At 43.1% G+C, this 26,624-nt stretch overlaps 1 protein-coding gene across 1 annotated transcript in view; it reads left to right on the forward strand.

Moving 5' to 3' along the window:
- The window catches only part of LOC119450185 (uncharacterized), a 58,213-nt gene that overhangs the window by 25,130 nt on the left and 6,459 nt on the right, over positions 1 to 26,624 (forward strand). The window contains exons 10-22 of the mRNA XM_037713564.2: positions 2,306 to 2,407; positions 5,030 to 5,209; positions 5,745 to 5,927; positions 7,263 to 7,514; positions 9,001 to 9,219; positions 12,117 to 12,298; positions 14,082 to 14,292; positions 15,748 to 15,927; positions 16,958 to 17,137; positions 20,629 to 20,848; positions 21,056 to 21,210; positions 21,637 to 21,882; positions 24,401 to 24,683. Coding sequence (XP_037569492.1) covers positions 2,306 to 2,407; positions 5,030 to 5,209; positions 5,745 to 5,927; positions 7,263 to 7,514; positions 9,001 to 9,219; positions 12,117 to 12,298; positions 14,082 to 14,292; positions 15,748 to 15,927; positions 16,958 to 17,137; positions 20,629 to 20,848; positions 21,056 to 21,210; positions 21,637 to 21,882; positions 24,401 to 24,683 — 2,593 coding nt within the window. The remainder of the gene's footprint in view (positions 1 to 2,305; positions 2,408 to 5,029; positions 5,210 to 5,744; positions 5,928 to 7,262; positions 7,515 to 9,000; positions 9,220 to 12,116; positions 12,299 to 14,081; positions 14,293 to 15,747; positions 15,928 to 16,957; positions 17,138 to 20,628; positions 20,849 to 21,055; positions 21,211 to 21,636; positions 21,883 to 24,400; positions 24,684 to 26,624) is intronic.

The following is a 26,624-nucleotide window of genomic DNA, read 5'->3' on the forward strand; positions in this document are numbered from 1 at the left end:
GAGATGTATATATATACTTTGCACCACACCATATTGGACCCCTTGGTACCTACCAGGATTAATACTGTTGCAGCATTCAGTTGCCTGGATTCTCTTACAATGTACATATGCTGCAACTAAGATATCACAGACTCAAAAGGAAGTGTCACAGTATATGTGGCAGTGATCTATATTATTTTATTCAAAAAATTGCAAAGCACTTTTTCTAATATGAACAAACACTTTCTTCACACGAAATTACATACACAATGACGATCACAGCTACCTCAAAAATACAGTGTAGACCGCTTATAACGTAAGTCGCCGGAGTCGCAAATATCCACACTATAAGCGGTACCGCACTATAACCAAAACAACTATTTTATTGTGATAATGGACACTCCAGGCGCATTTCTGCCGTCACTCTCACCGTGCTCTAGGCTCCGTAATCGCTTACTAAATAAATTAACAAGCACGGTGTCACGCGCGCAAGCAAACATGAACACATCTCGCTCAGGAGTCTGAAAATTAACGGGAGCCTGAAAATTAATGGGAGTCTGAAAAGACCGTATTATATCCGGTCCTGCACTATAAGCGGTTACATTATAAGTGGTCTATACAGTAACTTCAGCTAACTTAGCTATCACGGTAAACTCATGTCACAGCTTTTTCATTCTGGATCTGGGAACTTACATCAAACTGGTACATGTTTTGTAACATGAACATAAACTTTGATAACACAATATCAGTGAAAAATCTGTAAAATGATTTCAGGTGGGTTAGCTTTACTTTGCTTACAATTATTTCACTTACAAGTGAAAACTCACATCAAGCTGGTATAGTTTAACACAGTTTAGCAAAAATTCTGTGAATTCACGATCGAGACTTTATGCGATGTCCGTCGCAGATGTCGCTTGCACCATCTGCAGTGCAGAAACTGTTGCGAAATAATCAACTAGATGATATCCCATGGATGTCCCTCTGTCGTCTGAAGCATGACGTTCGCATAAAATCCAGTGCGGATGTCCTTAGGACGTTCGTGATTAAAAATAAAACGGACGTTCAAAATAACCGGAACATAATGTCCTGGGGTAATCTTGGGGATAACCGGCTCTGGACGTGGACGTCCGAGTATAATTCGGATGTCCACCGGATTTTCGTGGCCCATTGAGAGCTTACCTTCCCCATGCCCCCCCTCCCCCCTCATCATGCAATTTCCAAAAGCCACATTTATTCTAGTCAGCCTGCATGCTGCCTTTTCCACAATATATACTTCTGACTGTATCATTGTCTTAGTTCAAAATATTCTTCAGAATGTGCTGATTTCACATAAAGCTTAAACTGTGCCACTCAAGCTTTTGACCAAGTGAATGGAGGCACGGTTAAGTCTTGTAAGAGTCACCGAAAGATTGGTGGCACAAAGGGAGGGAAAACATTTTATACTAATTTTTCTCAGTGTGTGTGAAGGTGTTTCATGACACATTACTCTATGACTTTGTGACTTGTTTCTAAGAACCACGGACATTAAGGCAAGACATAGCAGAAAGGTAAAAAGAAAGAGTTTGTTGGCACTTGCCACCACCCTGCCTCAAAGGGGATGCTTATATAACATCTTTTCATCAACCACTGTATACTAGTTACGTAGGTTTTAGAGCCGGTAAACCTAGGTGACGAAGGGCAACTAAAATGTTTGTAAAAATTAGAAGTACGAGGGTTGTCCGTAAAATAAGGTTCCCAAGGAGCTGCAGTTGCGAAGAACGCTGTTACGCGGGATCCGGCAACACTGGTGTGTAGCTTGGTTCCCCCTCTCCCAGTCCCCGCCCCGGCGAGCTGTCTGCGTCGCTCAGTCTTGGCTTGGCAGCCGTTAGAGATGGATCTCCCACTCGCTTCTCCTGCCAGGTGCGAATTACGATTTGTGACTAGCTTTTTTGTGTGCAAAAAACTCTGCACCGGTGGACATTCATTCCCAACTATGTTAAGTCTACGGAGCAAAGTGTATGAGCGTACGACACGTGCGCAAATGGTGCAGAGAATTCAAAGACGGACGTACAGACGTCCATGATGAACAGAGTTCTGGACGGCCATCGGTTTTGGATGAAATGATTGCGAAAGTGGAAGAAACAATGCTGAAAGATCGAAGGGTGACTGTTCAGGAGCTCTGTGAGATGATCCCTCATGTCAGCAAAACCTGCATTGCCAAAATTTTGACAGACCATTTGGGGTGCCACTGTTCTGTCTTGGTGTAATGGTTAATACAAAAAACATCATGAGGTGTTGATCGTTAAACATACTTTTTCATTATTAATTGCTGCTGTCTTTAATGCAGGTGTTGTCAGCTGTGGTTGCTGAAAGCCTCGGCACTGCCTCTGAGGCAATGGCCACAGAGCCTGTTGATGCATATGCAACTGACAGCACAGAGGTCCAAGAAGTAAGTGAGCTGTTTGTCACCCAATCAAGTCATGCCTCTGTGCTGTCTCAATGACTTAGGGTAAAAAAACAAGTGATTCGAGTGAATAGGCGAAATTAGCATTGTTTGTTGTTCACTTTTTGTTTAAAGCTTGCAGAAGCTGATTGCATGGAAAATATTGCCTGCTGCTTTGCCTGCCAGCATGACATCGAAGTTATAATGGCATCCTGCAACGTAACATAGTAAATATAAAAATTATGCACTTTAATATTTGTATCATTTAATGTGCCACTTAATTGCTCTGTTGTCTGATGTGCTGGCATTTCATTCATTCTTAGTCGTTCTTATTTTTATGCCTAGGTCTCTTGTGTTATATTTATTTATGTAATGGATGGTGGGAGCTGCTGAGGCTACACGTGCAGCTTTTTCACTGCTGTCGTACAGCCTTTCTTTTTTCCTGCTTTTAAACTGGAAGGCACCCCAACGGAGTTGGTGGACTGTTTCCAGATGCAGTGCAACTGGTGGCATGAGAAATCCGCACAGTGGGTGCTAGGCGTAACTAGCTGTCACCAGTAGCGAAAGGATAAGAGCAAAGAGATAAAGATCTACAAGTTGACAGAATAACCCCGTTGGCCATTGTGTCTGCAATTGTACAGTGGATGTCAAAAGTTTACCGACTGTGGGATTAAAGAAGACGTTGAATTTCCAAGCAGTGTTTGACCATAGCCAGTAAAACTGTACAACACTATGTTGTTCGCATGCTCTTGTACAGGCTGGAAATTTGAATACTTGGCTGCATGCCCAGGCTGCAGATATATTCAGATTTTTCTCATATCCCACAGTCCATAAAGTTTTGATGCTGACTGTACATGCCTAGATAATGCTTTGAGATCACAAGCACTAACAGAAACAATGATGTTTAGGTGTATGCATAAGATGTATGCCATACGGTATTTCTGATTAGACCTGTGGTGAAAAAAATCCTCAAATATGCATCAAGTGTTTTATAAAAGTGCCAGAAAATAAATGTCTGGGTGGTTGTTAGAGGCACCAGGATATTGCCATGTGTTCAGTTCTGTTCTTTGTTGTTTCTGACAGCAATGACTTGAAACAGGCAAGTTTCTCAAATTGCTGCGCATTTCAGACATAGTGCATGTTAAATAGTCAGCTGTGACCCTGTACCTGATATTTATGAGTTTTGGTTTAGAATTCATGTACATGGATGCAGAAATTCGTGGAAAAATTTAAAATTTTAAGGTGTTCGTTGTTGCTGTTTGGTTCTAATGATGATGAAAATGCAAGAAATGTATTGAAACTGAATTTTTAACAGGTGGAATTTACTAGCACTTAAAGGGATACGGACACAAAATCTGAAAATTTTACGAAAATGCTGAAAATGAATCCTCAGTGTGTGATTGCACCGAAAATAAGTAGCCACTTAGCTCATTTTTGAGTCGATGGCTTTATTTTTGGCGTTTCTGTGAGCATGCACCTCGCCGCCCGACCTGCGGGAGTTGGAAAGCGTGACGTCACGACACCCTCATCAGATAGCCAGCCGGCCGGCCGTGGTCGTTTGAAGCGCGCCGACACCGCCATCGCGAGCATGGATTCGAGTTCTGGTGCGTCTACCAGCGATGAGTACACATCTGAAGACCATTCCAACTTGGCAAGAAATATTGCCGCTTACGGGCTATGAGCCTTCCGCGTCAAGCGACGAAGAAGAGCAGGCGGCTGTGGAAGTGCCGGTCAGGTTTTTGCGAACTGTAGCGCGAAGATTTCGCTCTGCACCAGACACTTATGCAAGAATTATTGGTCATTTCCTGGTGTAAATTTTCGGCAGGTGGCGTAATCGTGTTGCTGCCAAAGATTTACACCAGCAGCAAAGTAGAATACACTTGGTTACTGCTATATTAGCTGTTCTTGTCTGTTTGAGCTCTGCACCACCAGGTGGCAGCACCATACAGGCTGCTCGCGTTTACGGTTACGCCTGAACGCCCCAACGCTTGCATTTACCCGATTACCGGACAAGCTAAAGCTCACTAATAAGCAAGTATCCAAAGTTTACGTACCTTCTCGTCTCTGGGAAGCATGTGCAATGGTGTGTCACAACCGACGATGCTGTTATAACAGCAATGTCTGGGCATTTCCTTCTGCCGCGATGAACGCGTCAATACCGAGTGACTGACCGCAGAAAGCCTCATGTAAGACGCACCATCTGCGTGGAGCGTCGACGGGGATAGTGTTTCAGACGGACCACGTGTGAAGATCGCCGAAAGAGGTTAAACAAACACTGCAAGGGACCGACACCCCTGGAAACACTGTGACAGCTTTGGCCGCCCTTGGCCGCGGGTCGGTGTTATGACGTTAAATTTCAGCTTCTGCCGGCGGCCACTTGGAGGCAAGGTGGAATAGAAAATTGCAAAAAAAAGATGTTTCTCGTTCTTTCAAAGCAGCTTGTTGTATTCGTCATTTTCAACCGTTCAACTTTTGTTCTGACGCAAAAAACCACCCGCCAACTTTTGTGTCCGTATCCCTTTAAAGAAGACAAGAGGGCCTTGATGTGAAGCTGTTTATGTGAAACAGTTCATGTACAGACAACACGTACAGGTCAATGAAAATAACCACGATGTGCACTGCATGCAGGAAGGGGGCCATGTGGTCGAAAAGTTCTACAGAAGTGTGGAGCAGGTGCGACTCGACCGGCCCAAGAGACCAGGCCGTTTCTCGTGTGACCTATGCGGCAAGGGCTTCAACCAGACACTGTACCTGTTTCGCCACATCCGCAAGCACACTGGCGAGTTCACCTGCCACCGGTGCAATAGAGTAGGTCATGTGTGTGTGTGTGTGTTTATTCTTAGTGATAATAATTGCAATGCTTATTGTTCAATTTACAAACAAGCAAAAAGGCCTACAGAAGCCACACATCCTCCCCCAGACTCTGCTTTCTGGCATGGAATTATGAGGTTATAATCTCTGGAAATCTGTACTAATTTTCAGCATCTATAATTTTTGTAATTTCTGTAAGAGGATAAATAAAGGAAAAAAATAGAATCGCAAGTGTCCCTAGAACTCGACCTTCTTCTTTAAATGCAAAAATTTTATTCAGACCGTTTAACATAGTTGCTCAAAGAGAACATCTCTGGACTTTACATCTATTTAAATAAGGTAATTGGAGTTGGGCCCCAAGCTAAAGCTTTATCTTAAGTGGTATTTGCTATTGCTGAAGGAACATAATGCACTGTGAAAATAAATTTAATGTTTCACTACACATTCAGAAAAGCATACATTTATGCTTCTTAAAAAGACTACGCAAACAGCAACTGAATGTCAAACATTGTGTTTCCTTCTTGTGTTCTAGGTGTTTGCACGCAAAGAGAACCTGCAGAACCATGCCTGTTCTGGGCGATCGATGGACCGGTCAGAGTTGCCATGCACCGTGTGTGGCAAGACTTTTGGCACAGACCGACTGCTGCGCCGGCACATGGCAAAGCACACAGGGCAGCACATGTGCCCTGACTGCGGCAAGAGCTACACTACCAGGGTGCGTGTGGAGCAGTGTGATCACGGAGGAGGTTGTGCTCTTCTAAGCCAGTCATCTCATGTGAATACAGTAGAATAAATGTGATTACATTTGTCGGGGTTAGCCAGTTAATGGTATTTGTCACCTTAACACTGGTGGCAACCTGGTGTGTAGCTAAAAACCCCGTTGCAGAACATTGCCACTGTGGTGACAGTGAAGTTGTGATGACTGGAGGAGGAACAGCACAAAAGAACAAGAATTGCAGTTTTTCCCAAAGTGTGAGGCAGTGACAACAATACATAGTTTTGCACATGTGTACTTTTTCCTCGTCTTGCCTTAAATACCAACTGCAGTGAAAATATCACAACCTTGGCGAAACTGTAGGGCTAGTAATTGTCTAATTTTCTTATAAAGAGCATTATTATGTGTAGTACGGCACTAGCTTTCAAATCAAATAATAATAATATAGCTATCATGATTAATGTGCGCGTCATCTGTATGGAAACAAAGTGCTGCATGAGCGGAGGTCTGTGAATTGCGCCCAAGCGTCACCCCCGTGTCACCCCTGTGCTGCCTCTCGCAATTTCCTGATTAGCGAGGCAGTCGCACCACACTGTGCTCCGTTTGCAATGTGCCGTAAGAGACGGATTGTTTGCGCCTGCCAATATATCGCGAAATGAAACCACGTACTATAGAGCTGCGCTCAAATTTCGCATTAGGGAGTATCGTAATCGTCGGTGAATTTTTTTTTTCCATGGCTACAACATTTGGGAGGTGAAAAGCTGAATCACACATCCTTGTGTCATTCTCATGGGTAACATGATACATGAATGGCCGGGTAATCTTTGCAAAAAGGTTCACAGAGCTGAGATTACCATTTTAAGGAAGACCTTGGCATTGATGCCTGCATGACCTCACTGCAATTTTGTTAAGGAAAAAAGTATGTTGTGTTAGCACTTTGCTAACTAGGACTACGGTACCCTTTTGGTGACTTGTACTTAGGTAAAGACTACCGCAACAAGCAGTGGGAACGGTACATTACAAGTGCAAACTACCGATTCACTTCATGGTGAGAAAACATGAAATTGAGCATTATGCAGTGCACATGCCCATGCCCAGCCTGGTCCACTTGAAAGCCTAATCTTTTCAGTAGTACAGTGTGCATTACCTCAAATTCTTGATTTATCAAGGCTATTGACAAGGCGCTCATGCGTGCATCTTTTTCTCACTGTGTGGAAGATTTCTCAGTTTTTTCTAGTGCACTTACCTCTTCTGTTTTTTGTGTGCTTTGTTAGTCTCTACAAAAGTGCAACTCACGAGCTTACATTGTTAAACTGTGACATCTGTTGTGTGCAGGAGATCCTGGCAAACCACGCGTGTCCACAGCGGCCTAAAGTGGAGAGGTTCAGCTGTGGTGTGTGTGGCAAGGCATTCACACGGCATGGCTACCTGCTGAAGCACCTGCCTGTGCACACGGGACAGCACACGTGCCCCGTGTGTGGCAAGTGGTTGCGCTCGCTTGACTCGCTCGCCAACCACATGCGCCTCTGCACTCAAGTACAAGAAATACAGCTGCATGGGCAGGCAGCCTGCTCACACTGCCAAAAGGTACCATGTGCGCTTTAATTATTATAACTAAGTATATCATCAGTACAAATACATGTGCAGTCTAGGTATGCTGGCCACTTATGGGTTGATTGCATGCTGTCAAGTGGTGCCAGCATTGGAACGCTTGGTCCATCTTGCGTCGTAGCTGTGTAACTGTGACACCGGCTCCCGCCACTGTAGGTGTGTCGTACGAGTGAGCTGAATGCCAGGAAATGAGATTCATGCAGAGAAGATGAATGTAAGAGGAAGCATGACTCTCTCATGTCCCCTGACGTTCCTCTACCTCTCTGCATGCATGACCAAAGCTCTTGTAGAGTTGTATGATGAGGCTTCTATGGCACCCTCAGCACTTAAAAGCTATTGAAGACTGCCCCTCATCATCTGGAGATGTGTAATGCTGTGAACGTGGTATGAGGCTCTCCACTGCTTCGAGCATCTTCAAAACGCAGATAACAACCACAGTGGGGCTTGTAGGCTACTGACGAAGAATGCACTTTGACATGCACGGACAGCTACATGTGGTGCTCATGCATTCATAGACATGAGAGAGTCAAGCATGCTCCGACGTTCATCTTCCCTGCACAACTCTCGTTTCCTGGCATTCAGCTCACTTGCACGGCCCACCTGCAATGGTGGGAGCTGGTGTCACAGTTACACAACTCCAACGTGAGATGGACCAAGCGTTCCGATGCTGGCGCCACTTCACAGCATGCAAGCAACATGCAAGTGGTCAGCATACTTTCTAGAATGACTGCACACGCATAAACACACTTACGTGCACACACACATGCACGCACGCGCACGCGTGTGTGTGCGTGCATACTGCTGCATGTGCTTACTGTTATGGAAAAATAATATCTGAACAGGTTAGGGCTAACTAGAGTGTGTTCTTTCATTTCTACTTTTTAGCATGCCAGGCCATCAGCTAGGCAAACGTCTCCAGCTTGCCATTAAAGTCAGCATCTCTCATTTCTGTTTTCACCACTTCTTATGATGTGAGCCTACACTATCCTTGGTGACTGATGCTATGTTTTTTTTTTTTTTTTCAGTTATCATTTGAAAAGGGTATTATGCTTTGTACTGTGAGGAGACTGCAGTGGCGCCAATTAGCAGCAGTTACATGGATAGTCTATTCATGACAAGTTGACAACACGTCGTCGATCTTAGTGCATTCCTGTTTGTGTTTCATTTGCCCCCGTGGTAGCGCAGGCACCACAATAAGTAAACAGAGCATAGTATTCCTCTCCAGCTACATTTATACACAGTAGTGCAAAACTTGGGAATGGCCAAATGCTCACTTGCAACTGCATGCATGGCAGTGCATATGAAACTTCGCCTCCTAGTTTCTACTAATTTATACAGGAATTCAGTTGAATTATAGCATTTTGATTTTTCATTCTCCGTGCTGCCTGAAGATTCATGCACGTTTATCACGCTAGAGTTGAGACCATAGCTCTGCGGTTGTGTGGCTTGTCCCTCTGTGCAGGTGTTCACCAATGCAGCTGAGTTTCGACGACACCAGTATGAGCACACGCATGTACACCAGTGCGAAGTGTGTGGGGGTCGCTTCCGCAACCCCACACTACTTGCAGCACATGTGTGCCAAGGGAAGCCAGTGGAGTGCGAGGCTTGCGGCGAAGTCTTTGAATCTGTTGCTGCCCGTGACCTGCATCAGGCTGCTACGCACGGAGAGCCACAGTTCAAGGTCTCAATCTTGTCTCTATTTTTGTGTGCAAAACATTCTGAGCATAAACACAGAAACTCTTAGTTGTGGCGAGGCAACGCGAAATACAGTTAAACCTCGTTATAATTAATTTCAATATAAAAAAATTCGCAGTCTAACGAAGTGTGTTTATACACGACTTCAATATAAAGAAATTTCACTAGCACTGCGAAGGAATACTGAGACAATAAATGGAAATTTCTGCACATGCAGATGGTCAAATAGTTGAATTACAAGTGGCTGCTTGCAAACACACCTCTCAAATCGCACGCTGCGCGACCAAGATTGACCCCTGAACCGGAGCAGCGTCATTTTCCATATGAAGTCCAAGTGCAATAAGATCCTATCGCACCCTGCGCGCTGTATACTTTGGGTGCGAGTGAAAGCTTGCGAGGGTGAGCCGAGAAGGATGGTGGCTTGATGAGTGCAGTCTTCCCATGCAAGAAGGGGGAAAGGGGAGTGAGCTCATGGTAACGCGATCAAGCGCTTGAGGGGAGGGGGGGTCAGCATGCACTTGTCAATTTTACAGCATGCACTCGTCAATTTTACCAGCTTCATTATATCGAGGTTTAACTGTATAACGAAGTCGGTAAAATTGTCAGTTTGCTTTGTTATATTGAAATTTTGTTAAATTGAAATTCAGCCTTTTATGAAAATAAGTACAGTCGCCGATCTATTTTTCTTACTTGGAAGGGGCTGCAAAATTTTCCAAATTATTGGGCAATCGGAAAAAGCAAATTTGAATTAGAAAAAAAAAATTCTTTGGTTGAGTTTCAGAGCCAGCAACGAATAATACGGTTTCATGCCTTGTTGACGATATCTTCACATCGGCGGTGCAAAGCAATGCCAGCCTTGCTTTTACGTTCACTTTTCACTCCTGCCCCATGGCTGATAGTGTCGCCTGCAGTTGGAAGATACTATCATGACAAGCGCCAGCAGTGGGGATCGAATGCCTTGTCTGCCTCTTGCTTCAATGTGTCTCCGAAACTCGAGATTACATAACTGCAAGCACTAAACGCATGGAAAGACAGTGCATGATGCCATGCCATGCCATCTCAGCTCTCCCAGTTTTTGCACATGAGGCAGGTTACCTCTAAAACAAGGTGCACAGGCTGCGTATGCACTCAGCCACACTGACAGCCATGCGCAGCCATCACTGGACTATAAAAGAAGACGTGCCAACCTGTATCCTCCCCTCGTACTCTCTCCCTCCCTCCCTTCCCCATCCTACAGTGAGCTCTCCCCCCTTTCCGTTTGCTCTCGCAGGAAGACTGTGCTGATCTTTCTTGGCTCACCTTCGCCCGCTTTCACTCGCACCTAAGGCAGACAGCATGCAGGGTGCAATAGCATCTTATCGCACGTGGACTTTATATGGAACATGGCGCTGCTCCACTTCAGTGGTCGCTCTCTGCTATGCGATTTGAGATGTGCGTTCACAAGCAGCCACATGTAATTCAACCATTCGGCCATCTGCGTTCGAGGAAGTTTCCATTTATTGCCTCGGTATGTCTTAGTGGCGGCAGTGAAATTTTGTTATATTGAAATCCTGTATAAACACACTTCGTTTGGCACACACTTCAATTAATTTGGCAGTATTTGCCCACTTTCTGTGTGTCAAAAGTAGAAAAATAACATAGAAATGACATAAAAGCTCCTAAACAAAGTAGAGCTCAAACGCACACCTGATTTTTAGGAAGAAAAATGTGCTAGGGTCTAATATGTGTTGTACAATGGTGGCTGGGTTTCTTAAAGCCAACTTTGCTGCAATACAATTGTGTCATGCGGTAAAGCATGACACAATCCTGGTAGCTACCTAACGGCATCTAGATGGCATTCTAGACCCTCGCTATGAATGAACGAAAGAAGGTAAACCGAGGGGCTCAGTTTTTTTGTTTATCATCACCACATAAAGACAACAGGAAATGCATGGGCACGAATTAGCTGAAAAGTCGAATTAACCGGAGTCAAATTAACAGAAGTCAACTGTACCTTCTAAACCCTATTCAATAAAACAATATTTATGGTTAGCTGTATTTTGGGTGAAATGGTGTACTTTATGGCGTGCAATGCTTTTGGTTTCAGTTTTGAATGCATACAGAATGGTTGGAAAAATTGCTGTATGTTTTGAATGGGTGAAGGTGGGAACATAATCCTTTTTTCTGAATAATTTTAAAAAGACATATATATTTGAAGTCAAGGTTTTGACAGAAGCCTGTCTGGTGGGAAGGATCATGACAATAAGTAAATAGGATGCCGACCACAGAAGAAAATGAAAAAAAGACATTTCGGCTCTTCTGATGGGAGCCTTGTTAAAAAAATTTTGTTCACAGGTTTTCTGAACAAGGCTCCCTTCAGAGGAGCTGAAACGTCTTCCTTTCATTTTCTTATGTGGTCGGCATTCTCTTTACTTATTGTAAAGATATTTTCAAAATATGAAAAACAGAAAAATGAACTTTTTTCTTCAAAAAATGCATTTTCAAAGGTGATGACATACCTTAACGCTAGATGCGTCACATTGTTTCTGGTTTTACTCATTTACATATGCTTTATAATGTGATGACAGCTGCTGCAACTTTCGATGTTGGCTTTCTGTGGCATTTTGCTGGTATTGTTATCGGCAGCACATGATGAATGGATGGTGGCGTTTGTACAATTCGTCTTAATTATTTCTTTTAGTATATAAACTGTTGATTGACAGTCGTGTCAGGTATGGTATCTGGAACTGGGTGCGTTTTTTGCCGCTAGCGTGGCCGTACCCTTAGGGTACGGCCACGCTAGCGGCAAAATATATACGCTGAAAAATTTTCAGTGAGTGAATCTTGTAACACTTGAACAAGGTTTTGTTTTTGTTTTGTTTCTTTTGTTGTTCTGCAACCCAGTGTGAGACATGCGGCAAGGCCTTCTTCAAGCAGGAGACACTGTCCAAGCACCCATGTGTCAACATACTCGATGCCACTAGTACTGAGTCAGGATCACGCAAGCGGGACACCAACCTAACCCCACTGGTGTGCGAGATCTGTGGCTCAACCTTCTCTTCAACGAGCAGCCTTAACGTTCACAAGTGAGGCTTTTAATCATAGTTTCAGTGCTTCCGTGACTATGTACGCTGTGTACCCAGCTGCCTTTTGTAGCATTGAGTAAGCAGGCAGTGGAGATAATTACACTGGCGGGAAGATAACGCTGGCTGTGTTTTGCGTAATGTAGACTTAGCATGTGTGTTGATGTGGAGCGTTAAATCACATTACCTAATTTGATTTCATTTTGCAACCTAAACTAGGTTACTGTATGCAAATGAAGTGCGAGTTGATCAGCTAATCCAGCAGATGTGGTCTTCTCACCACCGAAGCAGAGCAGCACCATATTCTGTATAAAGTTCAAATGCGATAAGATCCTATTGCGCTCCGCACACTGTATGCTTTGCGTGCCAGTGAAAGCGTGTGTGGGTGAGCGGAGCAGGATGGTGGCTTGATGAGCGCCGTCTTCCTGCGCGAGCAAAGGGAAAGGCGGAAGGAGAGCGAGCTCGCGGTAACGTGATGAAGGGCGGGTACAGGTTGCCGTACGCCTCCTTTTCTAGCACGGTCGTGGCTTCGCATTGCTGTCAGTGCAGCTGAGCGCATACGCAGCCTGTGCGCCCTGTTTTAGAGGTAATCTGCAGCGTGTTTAAAGAGTGGGCGTGCTGAGATGGTGGGGCATCATGTGCACTGTCTTCCTGCGCGTTTAGTACAAGGGGTTGCATGATCTTGAGTTTTGTAGACCCATTAAAGCGACAGGTAAACGAAGCATTTGCTCCCTGCTGCAGATGCTCTTCATAATAGCACAGTTGATAGGACACTATCAACTGTGGGGGTGGAGTGGATGCAAAAGCGTGGCAGGATTCACTTAATTCATACCGCTGATGTGAAGATATCGTCAACATGGCATGATCTTTCACCACCACCTCTCAAACTGAACAAAATTAAGTTTTGTTTCTTTCAAATTTGTGTTTTTCATTTGCCTGATAATTTGGAAAATTTTGTGGCCCTTTCCTTGTAAGAAAAATTGATCGGCGACTGTATTTATTTGAATAAAAGGTAAAATTTCAATGCAGGGAAATTTTGGTATAATGAAGCAAATTGCCGATTTTATTGACTTTGTTATTTTGAGGTTTAACTGTAGTATTTAAATTGCATATAAACACACTTCATTATAATGAGGTTCAAAATGCACGGTGTTTTATGGACAAGTTATAAAAAGTTAAATGCATTGTTATATTGAGAATTTTGTTATGTATTGAAGTTTATTATAATGAGGTTCAACTGTACTTGCATTGTTGAAGAAACTGTGTAATAGAAAATAGGGCTGTGAAAAATAAAATCGTTACTTTAGCATTTCCTTGTGCTCGCCCCTGCTGAAAGTGGCACTTGGGGATTGCTCTTCCTCTATTGCATTGAATTAGTGCATGAACGCTGAAGGTAGATGTCTTGCAGTGCTTCATATTGTGCACCACATGGAAGGATTAACTGGAGCATTCATTTGAAACTTCATTCAACATTAGCATCGTTACCATGGGCAGAATGTCACTGCATTTTTCCACAGCAAATTAAGTTTTGAAATTCTGGGGCTGCACTGTTTCCACTATCATACAGATGATCATACAATTGAGTGCAGTTTGTTTTTAAATAAAGCCGATGTAAATGTTGATGCTAATGTAAGCCGATTGTTATAAGCAATGCCTCATTTTATGTAGTATCATTGCGAGAGGATTGCATTGTGGCATATATATAAACAGTGCTAATGACCGTGCTAAAATATTGTATCCACTTTTGTATGAGTGCCCCAGAAATGGTAGTGTTCTCTCCATTCAGGACCCTTCATGGAGAGAAGCGGTTCCAGTGCGACGTTTGTGGCAAGCGCTTCCATCGCAAGGATCTCTTGTTGGAGCACCACGCAGTACATGGTGATCCTACATACCCATGTCCAACGTGCCAAAAACTCTTCAAGACTAAGAAGTCCCTGGATGTGCACATGATGATCCACAGTGGTGTCAAGAGATTCAAGTGTGCTGTCTGCGGCAAGGCAAGTATGATTCGGTGCTTTAGTACCTTGTAACATATATATATGACTGAAATGGTAATTTGGCGGATGTCATTATGTAGATTTTTGGATGACCCAACACTTATTTGCCCATACTTTCTTCTTGCGCATACCGAAAGACTAAAGGACAGGTACAGAAAACACTGAAAAACAGATGGTGCGCATGTACTTACAACTGGTTTATTAGTGTCACGTCCCGTAGGTCACGTAAGTTTGTGCTCCATCATTCAGTTGTCCAGGTTTTCTGTGCCTGTCCTTTCATCTTTTTGGTTTGCAAGAAGAAAGTATGAACAGGCACCAACTACTAGTCTCTTTTATTGCTGTTTTGGTTTTCAAATTTTTGGTTTTATATTGAACTGTGTGGTATACCTGCAAGGTGAAGGAAGTTTCACGAAAGAAAAATTTTGCATTCTGCAATGGCAGCTCGGGCCAATAATTGCATTTATTAACTTTCATGAATACTTTTTTTAGGCATAACGATTGGTTTTAAAATAACCTCCATGGGAAAAGCAGATCTAGCACATGCAGGATCTTGGTAAACAACGTAAAGTACATTATTCCTTGCACGCTGTCTTATAATTAGGACATGTTCAGTAACATGTTCACTTTGGTTACATGCTCCATTCTCAACAAAAAAGTTGTATGGTAATTCATTTACTTTTACATTTAAAGAGCTGCATTATGTAATTGCAGACCTACAACTATTGAATTTTATAGCAAAATAACTAATAAAAATGCATTTATAATTTTTTATTTCTGCAACATCATTAATAATGAGGCTCACTATCTGTTCAAACTCATTATGACGAAGTTGCATATGGCACAGAAATACCTTCATTATAACAATATTCTTATAAGCATATACTCGTTACATGCCGATATTGGTGATAAATTTTGGAGTTAATTTGCTACATCTGATAATTTATTATATCTGTGATCATTATCGAGGTTCGATTGTACATGCACTTTTTCAATTTGAATGTTTGTCCTATGGCATAAAACATTTGAAGCATGCATGTTATACGTACATGTGTATTTTGTTATGTTTGATGAAGTCCAACAGGTCTCTATGGTGTGGACCACAGATCCACAGATGGTAGTCTGTTGGGCAGCTTGAGTGTAGCCCCACTTTGGCAGGTAGTGGCACTTGATGAGTGCAGTCCTGGACCACTTCACAAGAGATGTGGTTAATCTGCCAGGGCAGCTGGGCGAGGGCAGGAGGGGCAGGTTGTGCCGAAGGCTAGCTGATGTTCCAGAGCCCACAGACAAGTTACTGGAGCACTTGCAAGCACTTTCTTCTTTAATTTTTTTCTCACTATTCTGTAGTGCTCAATATATTCAGTACTGTGAGTAAAAACAAGTCAACTCTCTGCAAACTTCACCATAGACACTCTAGAATTGGCGTTGATGAATGTGTGTGTTGTTTTTGGGGAGCAGGAGTTCTTCCAAAAGGGCAACCTCCAGAAACACGAGGACACACACCTCAGTGAGAGGCGGCACCGCTGCACTGTCTGCCAGAAGGTGTTCACTACACGAGAGTCACTGGCTCGCCACATGCTGGAACACTCCCGAGGCAAGATCTTCACCTGCGGTGTCTGTGGGCGGGCCTTTGTCAAGGTATTGGCTGTACATTTGCTTGTCTTGTATAATCTGTATGAGATCAATTGTTGAGTGAGAATGAGTGGTATATGTGCAACATCTCCAAGACAAGAGAACTTTATTGCATGTCATCATCACTGGCTTTTGTCTCTTTTTCTTTATTTTCTTCTTGTCTTGTATTTTCTTCCTTCTTTTTGAACTATATTTATTAATTTATTTCGTTCTTTGTGGTCTTTCCTTCCTACATTTTTTTCTCTTTACTGGAGCTCTTATCCAGACATCATGTTTCAAATCAAAAGCAATCATATGATAACGAACTTGAAACATCATGCAAACTACACTAAAGCTCTTGAGCTATAGTCTAAAAATCTATACACTCGAACCTATTCAGAGCTCTGGCAGTAAGTACAAGCTTGTGATTTTATAAAGCAAGTCATGTCGTCCATGTTTAGTCCTGTAGCGGGTATGGCTTCGCTGCTACCCACTCTTCCAAAGCATTCTCCAGACTCATAATTTAAAAAGGAAAACTAGCATTTAGTCACAAAATAACAGCTTGTGCCAGAGCTTAGTGCGCAAGCCGCTTCTATAATTGACACGTGGGTTCTGCGCATACATTTGCACAAGTTATCACACAATACAAGAATGTGGCTGAACGTGCCCGATGTTCGAATATGCCTGAAAATTCTACATGGCATATTTCTGTGTTTATTTATCAAGTTCTGCAAGAACCGCATGGAACTTTTGTGCAGTAGGAATTTCTGCTATGATCAGTGCCCATTGCTTTGATGATTTTTACCAGGGCAACATGCTGGCTATTTACATCACTAAAAAGTTGCTTAAGAAGTTTAGCATCATGTACCAACTAGCCCAACAGCAAACTCTCCTAAAGTCACTAAGACTCTAAAAAGGCAACATTGGTGTTCAGATAACTAAAAACTCACTAAATTCAACAACTTTCTTGCGAAGTTGTCGATGCTTCCAAACATGATGGCAGAGTTGTATTTAAAAATTTTTTAAGAATCTCATGGCTATTGTGCTTGCTTTCTAGGAGCACCAGCTGCGCAGCCACCACCGCATGTTCCACTCAAACCAGGTGTACACATGTTGCTACTGTGGCCTCAGCCTCAAGCTGCGCCACTCTCTCAAGCGGCACCTGCGCAAGAAGCACCTTGAAGAGGAGTCCCAGTGGTCCAACCCCGATGCACTTAGCGCCATGCTCGTCTCTAAGGTAAAGCAGATTGTAGTCCATTTTGGAGTGATTGCACGCTCTTGGGAATCCTTTAGTAACCCTTTTCATGCCAAATTTTTTTCTGGAGAACCATTAAAGTTTGACAAATTATTTTATGGCTGATTCATTGTGAACAGCTTTCGTTATTGCTATATGATCAGTTCATTAGTTATTTTCTGTTGTCTGTCACTGCCAATTTTTTTGTGTCTCTTTAGTTGCATACAGGCGTAAAAAACAGAAGTCTATATGAGGAACCTATAGAACATATTTTGGAACAGAAGTCAGGCGTGCTTTTGTTGTGCTTTGTGCGGCACACCATTCCTGGCACTGCGAGGAAAGGAAATCATGGAGATGCAGGCGATTAAATATTTCTGTTGAGCCACATCCACGTGAGTGAGGCCGCCAGAGATCCTCGCTATTGTCAGTACTGAGTTGAAGCTCCGAACATGACTCACTAAACTGTTTCAGGTCTGCTTCCTTACTTGAGGTCAAAAACATAAAACACCACATTTCTGGCATTGAAAAGTGCGGTCATTGTCACCGCAGCCGCTTAAATGGCAACTGCAACAAGATTTTGGGCCCGGTAAAAAGCCAATCTCCAGATGTACTAGATACAGAGCAGCCTCCACGCAAAATTGTGCATTTGAATTAGGAATGGACGCACCACAAAAGGCTTGCAAAACTAGACGTTTTTTAAACTGAAACTGAAAAAAACAAAACAAAGCCACCATAACTGCTCGCCGCATGCGACGCACAACCTATAATGCGCGGCTTCTCGGCATGACTCCAAGACTGGGCGCTGACCACGGCTGCATGTGCTGCACTGAGAAATCTCGGAGTTGACGTGCTGGGAATTAGATCATATCGGCGAACTACCAGGTGGACATGTTGTCTGCTTTGATGCTATTTAAGGGCTGATACTAAGAAAATTAGGTAATTACCAGCCCTGCAGCTTTGACAAGTTTGCTTCGTACACTACCCATTTATAACCATCTAGCCAAAGTGAAATTTTGTTGCAATTGGCCTTTTGGTTAACATGCTATTTTTAAAACCCATGCGAGCCAGACTTCCATTCCGTTGCGACGTGCGACGACCCACGAAATTTTGCTGGTACCGGAATAAGAGCGTGAGTGCGTGGCGGCATTTTCACATGACACGGGTGGACGAGTACTGCGGGGAAGCTGTCGTTACGTGCGCCTACTGCTCTCGATTGCACGTGCCTCACGCCTTTTCTTGTTTACATAGGATCTAGCGGCTAGAAAACGTATAATATGATCGCAGTATGGCAGTATACTGAATGTTGGTACTGAAAGATAATGTTTTCCGGAAACATATTAACTGGTAATTCTATCCTATCTATCTGTCCTGTGTAAAAATTTAGGTAATGATGTAGCTGTGCCATACCTATCCTTTACATATTTGCCGGCCATTCAGCATTTGACACATTAAAAAAAAAAAAGAAAAGCACTTGGACGGCGCAAGAAATTGATCTTGCCAGGCTAAGTGTTCCTGCTCACCTGCCCAAACAGTGCCATGATGCTAGCATGCAGCCTCTGCTGATTTTCGGCTGCACTTAGGCTTATGGAAATCTGGGTTTCAAATCGTGGGCATTTGTTTCCTCATCTTTTTTCGGCAGGAGGTATTTTAATGCAGCTATGTCTCCTCAACCCTGTTCCTACAGTATACAAATCTCCTTGCCCTATCAATGGATAAAAACTGGAAAAATAAATACTGTAACAATGTGCACTTTCAGCTTTAGTGGCCATTCAGGCTACCAAGGATTTTTGTTACTGGAATCATTTGCGGCAGTCGTGGTGTAATGTATGTAACTTGCTGTGAGATAGGTCTGTTGGCTACATGTTTGTATGCATGTTGAGCTTATTGGTACGTCATATGGCACCTAGTACGTTGTGTGTAGCCAACATGGGACACATGAGCAATGCAGTATGTGTGTCTGTGTCATCCTTGTGTCCTCTGTCAGGTGCACTGTGCTTAAGCTTTTATTGCGATAGCAATTATATGGACACTCCAAGTGCATTTCTGCCATCGTCGTTGTCGTCTCCGTGAGGTTCCGTATAAAGTGCAACGGCGATATAATCATCGCCGCGCGCCGTACGCTATGTGTGCGAGTGAAAGTGTATCAGGGTGACCCGGCAATCACAGCTCAATGTTACGCACGCGAGGGAGGAAGGCAGGCCGGAAGCACGTGGTCTTTCGCGCACGAGACACAGGGGCAAGGCGATGGAGAGAGAGAGGGGGCGGTGCGTTCTGCTCCGTTGGCTGCTGCTCACAGCGCGGCCGCGCGAGGCGCCGTATCTTGAAAGCAATCTGCGATGTGGGCGAAGTGCACGCCCGCGTGGGCCTGATCTTCAAAGCGATCAGCGATGGGGCCAAAGTGCATGCACCGAGTGCCTGTAGCTTCGTATGCGCTGTGCTTTCGACATTCACATTGAAGCGAGACAAGAGACAGCGCGAAGGTCAATTTGCCCGCTGCTGCTGGTGCACTTTCTCACTCCGGCGTTTTCACAGCGAGTTTCTGCTGTCATCGAGCGAGATGTGTTCATATTTACCTGTGCACGCGTGACACAGTGCTGTCTATTTAGTTAGTAAGCGAATGTTTACAACTTTATACGGCCCTTAAACTACTACCTTTGCTTCGTATAGCTCTCGACTAATTTGCTATCACAATCAATGCTTTGCCCTTCGGGCGAAACTGCAACTTTTTTGATATGATGGTCTATTGACGCAAGTTCTTAAAGCGAAACTTTCTTTACCCACCTCCCTAAGGTTTGGTGTAACTGCTTCTAGGTGCTCGGTTTCTCACTTGATGGACACCATTTTTTGCCATATTGAGGATAATTGTAAATTGGGCAAGTTGGTATTGATTCATGTTTGAAGGGTAGTGTGAAAACCTACGCAGGACAAAAGAAAAACACAGCACCTTGTCCAGTTGTTCTTTATCTTTCTTACATGCGGTGTAGGTTCTTGCGCTACCCTTCAAACATGAATCACCACTATAGTTAGCACTCCACTAGAAAGTTAGCACTGTGCTAGCTGACAATGAATATTTACAAGTTTTATGCCTGAAAGAACCATATTTGCTGAACCAAAATTCTGTAGTTTCAGTGGGATAAAATCACCTGCGGTTGGGAGGCCGTGTTTAGTTAAGCTTTCTTTGGGACATTTGAAAGTTTAGATGCCTTGGCTGGTGGTGGGATTGAATCTCGTTTCGCTGCAAACATCTGTGAAGTCCGCCACCGAGGCCAAGGACGGTTGCGGGATGCATTTCTCGCTGAAATTCATTGCACAGGACGTGACGACAGCGTGCGCTGTGTCTTTATCATGTTATGCCATTTTGTCTTACTGGCTCACAAAAGCTTTGCCTAAACAGATTCCTACAGTGCATAAAATCTGGATGGTTTTTCGTTTTTTTTATTTGCAAGGCTAGTTACTTTGCAGTTTGCAACATCCTCCTCCTCCTGCATTTTCAGCCTCCCGGAAACACAGGGCTTGAATCAGACATGGGCCTGGATGCAGATGCCACTGTTGAGAGTCTTCAGCATGCTGCTGAGACAGCTACCAATCCAACAGTGACCAGCTTTGAAGTGGCTTTTGAAGGCACAAACATTACTGCTGCCATGTCCGGTGTTGGCACCAACATTGTGCAAGACACTACGGAATCCCTTGTGGCCAATGTAATGGGTGAACACGGTGAGTGACATTGGTGTGTTTAAGTCAACTCTTTCTGCTTTCACTACTGAGAACACTCTTGTTTCAGCTCTGTGTGAGATGTCTGTGGATTTGATTTATAGGAGATGCTATAAACAGGCTGCAGAACATGATGTAATGAACGTGAGCTATAGCCTTGCCCTCGGAATGTGTATATGGCTAACTTGCACTATCTCTTTCGTTTTTCAGGAAGCTCAGAAGTTCTCTTGGCAGTCGAAGGCCTTAGCAGCGAGGAACTTCGTGAGGCAATTGCCAGTGGTCGGGCCCAGATAAAGCAAGGGCCCACACCAGACACTATTGAAATCTCTATGCCTTTTGATGTGACAGATGAAGCAGGAAGGCAGGTAGGTTGCAGGTTCTCCGAGGGGCGGTCTGTGGCAGTGTTTCTCAAGTTTGTGAAGAGTTGCAAAGCACTTTCTTATTTGGGGAAAAAAAAAAAGACTTACCTGATAATTAGATACTCCTTGCATGCTCTCGTCAGCATAAAAATGCTCACGTACCAGGTCACAAAGATTTTGAAAATGTTTCGCATTTACAGGGACTTGAGACAGTTGCAAGAGATGATGTAGGTTTTTCATCATTCATTCGTTTAGTCGGGGCATACATGCATGGATTGAAGGGGCTTCTGATAATTGATAGTTCTCAAAGTTCACTGACAAGAACCAGCTCGGACGTCAACTTATGCTTTGCATATAAAATGTAACTTTTTAGTTTTCTTTTTAGTTTTCTTCTTGTCCCTGATTTCATTATTTGCTTTACACATTATGTAGGTGACATACATGGCTAACCTGGTGGACCCTGCAGACCAGGTGGTGGTCAATGATGAGACATCTGTAATCACGGAGAATGTACTTGAGGAAGAGTCTGTGCTGAATCAAGCAGCATCCAGCCAGTATGTTGTCTCCACTGGTATCTCTGAACTGACTGAAACAGTGGTTGCTGCTGGAACCATGGCAGAGGACCATGCTGCCATCCAGTCTCTGCAGGATGACTCAGCTTCACAGATGCAGAACATGGTAACTTTATCTTTCGTGCTGTTTCCTGACTCGAAAAGATGTTGTATGCGCAGGTTGGTGTAAATAGTAACCCCAACAAGCCATGGAGCAACAACGAAAGCTGTAGGCTGAAAATAGTGTACAATTTTCTACTGAGGCAGGTGGGCAAAACACCCTTGAAAACTGCCTTTAAAGAAGCAGTTTCTAGTTTGTCTGAAATCCTTAAATGGTTTCTCTTGAGGTTTTATGTATTAAAAGTATAATGCATTCAATATGAAATCTTTTACGTTTAGAATTTCCAATAAGGGATGAATAATAGAGAATAATAAATATGAAAACCTTGTTGAACCTTTTACTGGGATGCTTGTTCCTTTCTGCATTCTGAGCTAACTCACTTATTTTTTTTGCTCAGTCACCACCTAGCAGTGGCCACTACAGATCTAGTGTGCGTATTATAATTATCATCTGCATTTGGACTGGAATAGAAGTTTTATTCCTGTTAAAGGCTCTGCTTTGCGCAGCCGCTGAGTATTTAGTCATTTTTTCTTATTTCGTCAACCCAGTGGAGTGGGAATAACTCCCTAAGGGTGTGGTGTGTAGTGAGTGAGTTTGATTGGGATGGCATTTGTACTGAACATTTGAATGGGCTACGTCCCTTGAAAAGAAGGTTTCTGAAAACAAACCTATTAAATGCTGATTTGTGTTCTTGATAATCGTTGCTTTCATCTGGCTGCAGTTTTTCCAGTTGTGCTGCTTTCATAAATCAATCAATCAATCAATTAATCACAGTCATTCAATCAATCAATGCACCTGTCTATATCTGTTTATTAAAGACTGTGGATGTCATAATTGTTCTGCTTAATTGTATAAAGATGCTTAATGTATGCTACTTTGCATAACAGGAGGAAAGAGACATTGGAATTTGTACTGGGGGAGTTTGTGTATTCTTATAATCTAATTGCTTGTCATGAATAGCATCTTTGTAGCAACAGTGAATTATGTAAGCCTAGCACTGAAACACCAAGTGACACTTAAGTGACAGGAGACTGCATTTTTATATATAAGACTACCAAAAGTGGTGCTAAGAATGTTTTTTTGATATGTTATGTTTCAAGAAAAGATATCAAGTGGGATAGTGATATCATGCCTTAGAAAACATTCTCCAAATAAAAAGTTTAAAAGTAGTTAGTTCATTTGTAGAATGCATGCCCTATTGCTGTTCAATGAGCAGAACGTCTAATGGTGTTTTCCATTGGTCAATCCAAAGCAGAATTTTTTTATCTGCGGTGGCAAATCTGGCTTTCAGTGATTTATCTGGAGTGGGTTTGTTCTTTCCACTGGTCATGACAAATCAACTCGCTCCGCACCGGATCACTCTCATTTGCCCCACCGCTGCGGATTCGAGTGGAAATAGCTTATGCCACTGCCGTCTTCATGTGAAATAGGTATGCAACATCAGGACGGCAACTTTGGATTACCATGAAAATGTACTGAGGGGAAATTAGGTACCGTTTCTGGAACCGGCTTGTGTGACGTGTGCGCAACAAGTTCTGGTATGGTTCATCACAGAGGAATTTTTGCTCTCTGCTGCCAGATTCGGATTGATTAAAGCCGAGCGCTCCCTCAAGGATTTTGGCAGCCACTCCTGATTGACCAGTAGAAAACACCATGAGTGAATACCATTGTGCACTTTCGGCATGTCTTATCTTAGCAGATGAGTTAGTTTCGTGGAAATCCATGATGCGAAGAAACAATCATATGAACCAAACAGACGGTGAAGCCAAGGAAAGCATACAGTAGACTAACACAAGTTTTTTCTTTGTGAACTATGGGATTAATTATGGATGAGAGTTAAATTTGCAATAAATTTTATATTTCTCATGATGGAAAAGGAAAATGAAAGTATAAGAAAAGACCACTTGCCACTGGTGTGCTAGGCTAGGTTATGAATGCATGTACCCTAATGCCTAAGAAAGTGGACGAGGGAATAGACATAGCCGTAGCTCAGTTGGTAGGGCATCACATGTCATATGGAGTATGTGTGATCGGATTCCACCGGCATAAATGTTGTTTCATCTTTAACTGTAACTTCCCTTTTCTTTTCTTTAAGAATATGAAGTTTATCACAAATTTAACACTCCTACACTAAATTTAACACTAATTCTACAACACATGCAAACACCGAAATAAACGCACAGACAGATTCAGCCATGGAAGGGAAAGTCTGAAAAAAAGAAAAACTAGCCTGAAGACACAAAGAAAACACAAAGCCACATGGGCTACTATACGAGTCTCCTTTGTAGTTTCAAGTTTAAGTGAATGTCAGCTTGTCTCCTTGTGGGAATTTTTGTGCATTCAAATGGAGTGAACTGCTGTATGTGAAGTGTATGTAAGTGTGTGTGTGTTTCCTGGTTTTCCTAGTCCCTCTGTCAAACTAAGAATTCACTGTCATCCTTCTGTTTTATGAAAGGAATCAATCAATAAATCAATCAATCAAGTTTTGCCAATAACAGTGTTGCACCTGTTTTTAATCTTAAAGGTGGTGCAGGAAGCGGCTGACACAAGTTCAGAGCCGCAGTACGTCACCCTGCCTACGTATGAGACAGAAGCAGCAGCAGCAGATGATCAACAGGTGGTGGCACTCGAGGTTGCAGACGGTGGAGTGGCAGTAGCAACAGCTGGAGTGCCTGCATCTTCTGATTTGCCAGCTGACCTCTCCTACGAGGAGCCCCAGTTTGTGGTCACTGAGCAAGAAGTTGCTGATGGTACCCATGTTGTCTACGACACTGGCCAGCTCCAAGAAGAAGCAGCCATACCCCAAGGTATAGAAGGAATGGATAGCCTTTGCCATAGTTTTTAAATGCGCTTACATCAATGAGCGAATTGTAATTTTGAAGGAAGCTGTAGTAGTGGCATGGTGTCTAAAAGAATTGAAGAAAGATAAGTGAACATTTTTTCTGGACAACTTGTTTAAATGCACGTATTGTTACAATTAATTACGATCAATAATCATTATAGAATCAGACACGGAAGTTGGTGATGATCACATGAAAAAGTTGCGTGAATTCAAAGAACACTTGCAAAAGTGCAATATAGATAATTTTCATGTGTCGTCATGGAGGCAGCTTTCACCGCTATAGTACCTAAACATGGCGGCTACGATGACGTCACTGCACCGTATCATCACACGCACACTGTTTTGATTTTTGACGGCGACTGTTTTTCACCGGTTTATCACTATTATCGTTTTGACGTTCGACGCAAAAAGCGCCTGTCGTTTTGTCATCCTGTCATGTTTCTTGCTTACGCCGCTTTTCGAACTGATAGTACCCAAAGATGGCGTCCGCTATGACGTATGTGCAAACTATCTATTGCAAAACTTGTGCACCAATTAAAGTTCTTAACACACCCATAATGTCTACACTTAAAAGTGTTGGCAGAAATATCTCAAGATAATTTATGTGATGGATGACTTTGGCTGGCTTCGTGTCTGCTTCTACTCATAGGTGTTGCTGCATTGCAGTGTAGCACTTTCACAGTTTAGGTTTAGGCTTGAGCACACATGTGTGCAAACAAAAACTTGCTTTGCTATGACCAATAGCACATTGTATTTGATAGTGACCCACCGTGGTTGCTTAGTGGCTTTGGTGTTGCGCTGCTATGCGCGAGGTTGTGGGATCAAATCCCAGTCACAGCGGCCGCATTTCGATGAGGGCGAAATGCAAAAATGCCCACGTACCTTGCATTGGGTGCACGTTTAAGAACTCCACGTGGTCAAAATTAATTAGAAGTCCCATTTTACAGCGTTCCTCAATCAGATCGTGGTTTTGACACATAAAACCCAAGAATGTAATGTGTGTATGTGATAGTGCTAGTGGTTTCATGATATGACTTTAAATGAATGTTATATTTAATAAAAGTTTCTTGTCACATTACCTTTAGTCAGATATAACTTAAGTCTGCAGTGAAGCCTCGCCCACGCCCTCATAACCACCAGCCACTGTTCTTCCGCGAGGCTTCAAATAGTTCGTTCATCAATTTTTCCCTGTTACCTAAATAAGGCAGAAACCACAAAAATAAAATTGTAAGCGCGTAATTTTATACGTTTTCACTCGTCTATTATAGTGGAACATACAAGTACGACGAGTACAGTCGTATCAAGTACGACGCCATTTTGAAAAAATTGCATGATGACGATTTTGTTTGCTTCTGTGATTGGCCGGCGGCAACAGAATCCTGCGCGGTCCGTGTGCCTTTTTTGCCAACTGCTGTTTTTTTTTAAGTTGTATCCTACTATAGAGGAAAATCTGGCACCACCATCTATGCAAGTTTCTTAAAAGGTGCTGTGACACCATGGAAGTGCTGGTACACAGAAGTAGAGTGACCTAGAACTGGAGAGTGCCCGGAACGAGCTTCCAAAAGTGAAGCCAAATGACCGTAACGCCGCTTGGGGCGCTGCGATCGGTAGCACACAGCTCGCCGTGGCTCAGGGGTAGAATGTCTGCTTCCCAGGCAAAAAAACGGGGTTCGAATCCCGGCAGGAGACAATGTTTTTCCATTCTTTTTACTACTTCATGCGTTGATCTTTTTATTCTTTATACTGCTGCTTAACATTTGCTTCCGTTGCTATGCAATGTAACAAAAAGTCAAGGAGAAGCTGAAGGAATAATAACAAAATAACAATGTTTTGCAGTGAAGGATGGATGGATGGATGGATGGATGGATGAATGAGGCTGAACCCTTTAAATCGGGCGGTGGCATAC

This window comes from Dermacentor silvarum, chromosome 4, assembly GCF_013339745.2.
Source record: "Dermacentor silvarum isolate Dsil-2018 chromosome 4, BIME_Dsil_1.4, whole genome shotgun sequence".
NCBI classification, from domain to species: Eukaryota; Metazoa; Arthropoda; class Arachnida; order Ixodida; family Ixodidae; genus Dermacentor; species Dermacentor silvarum.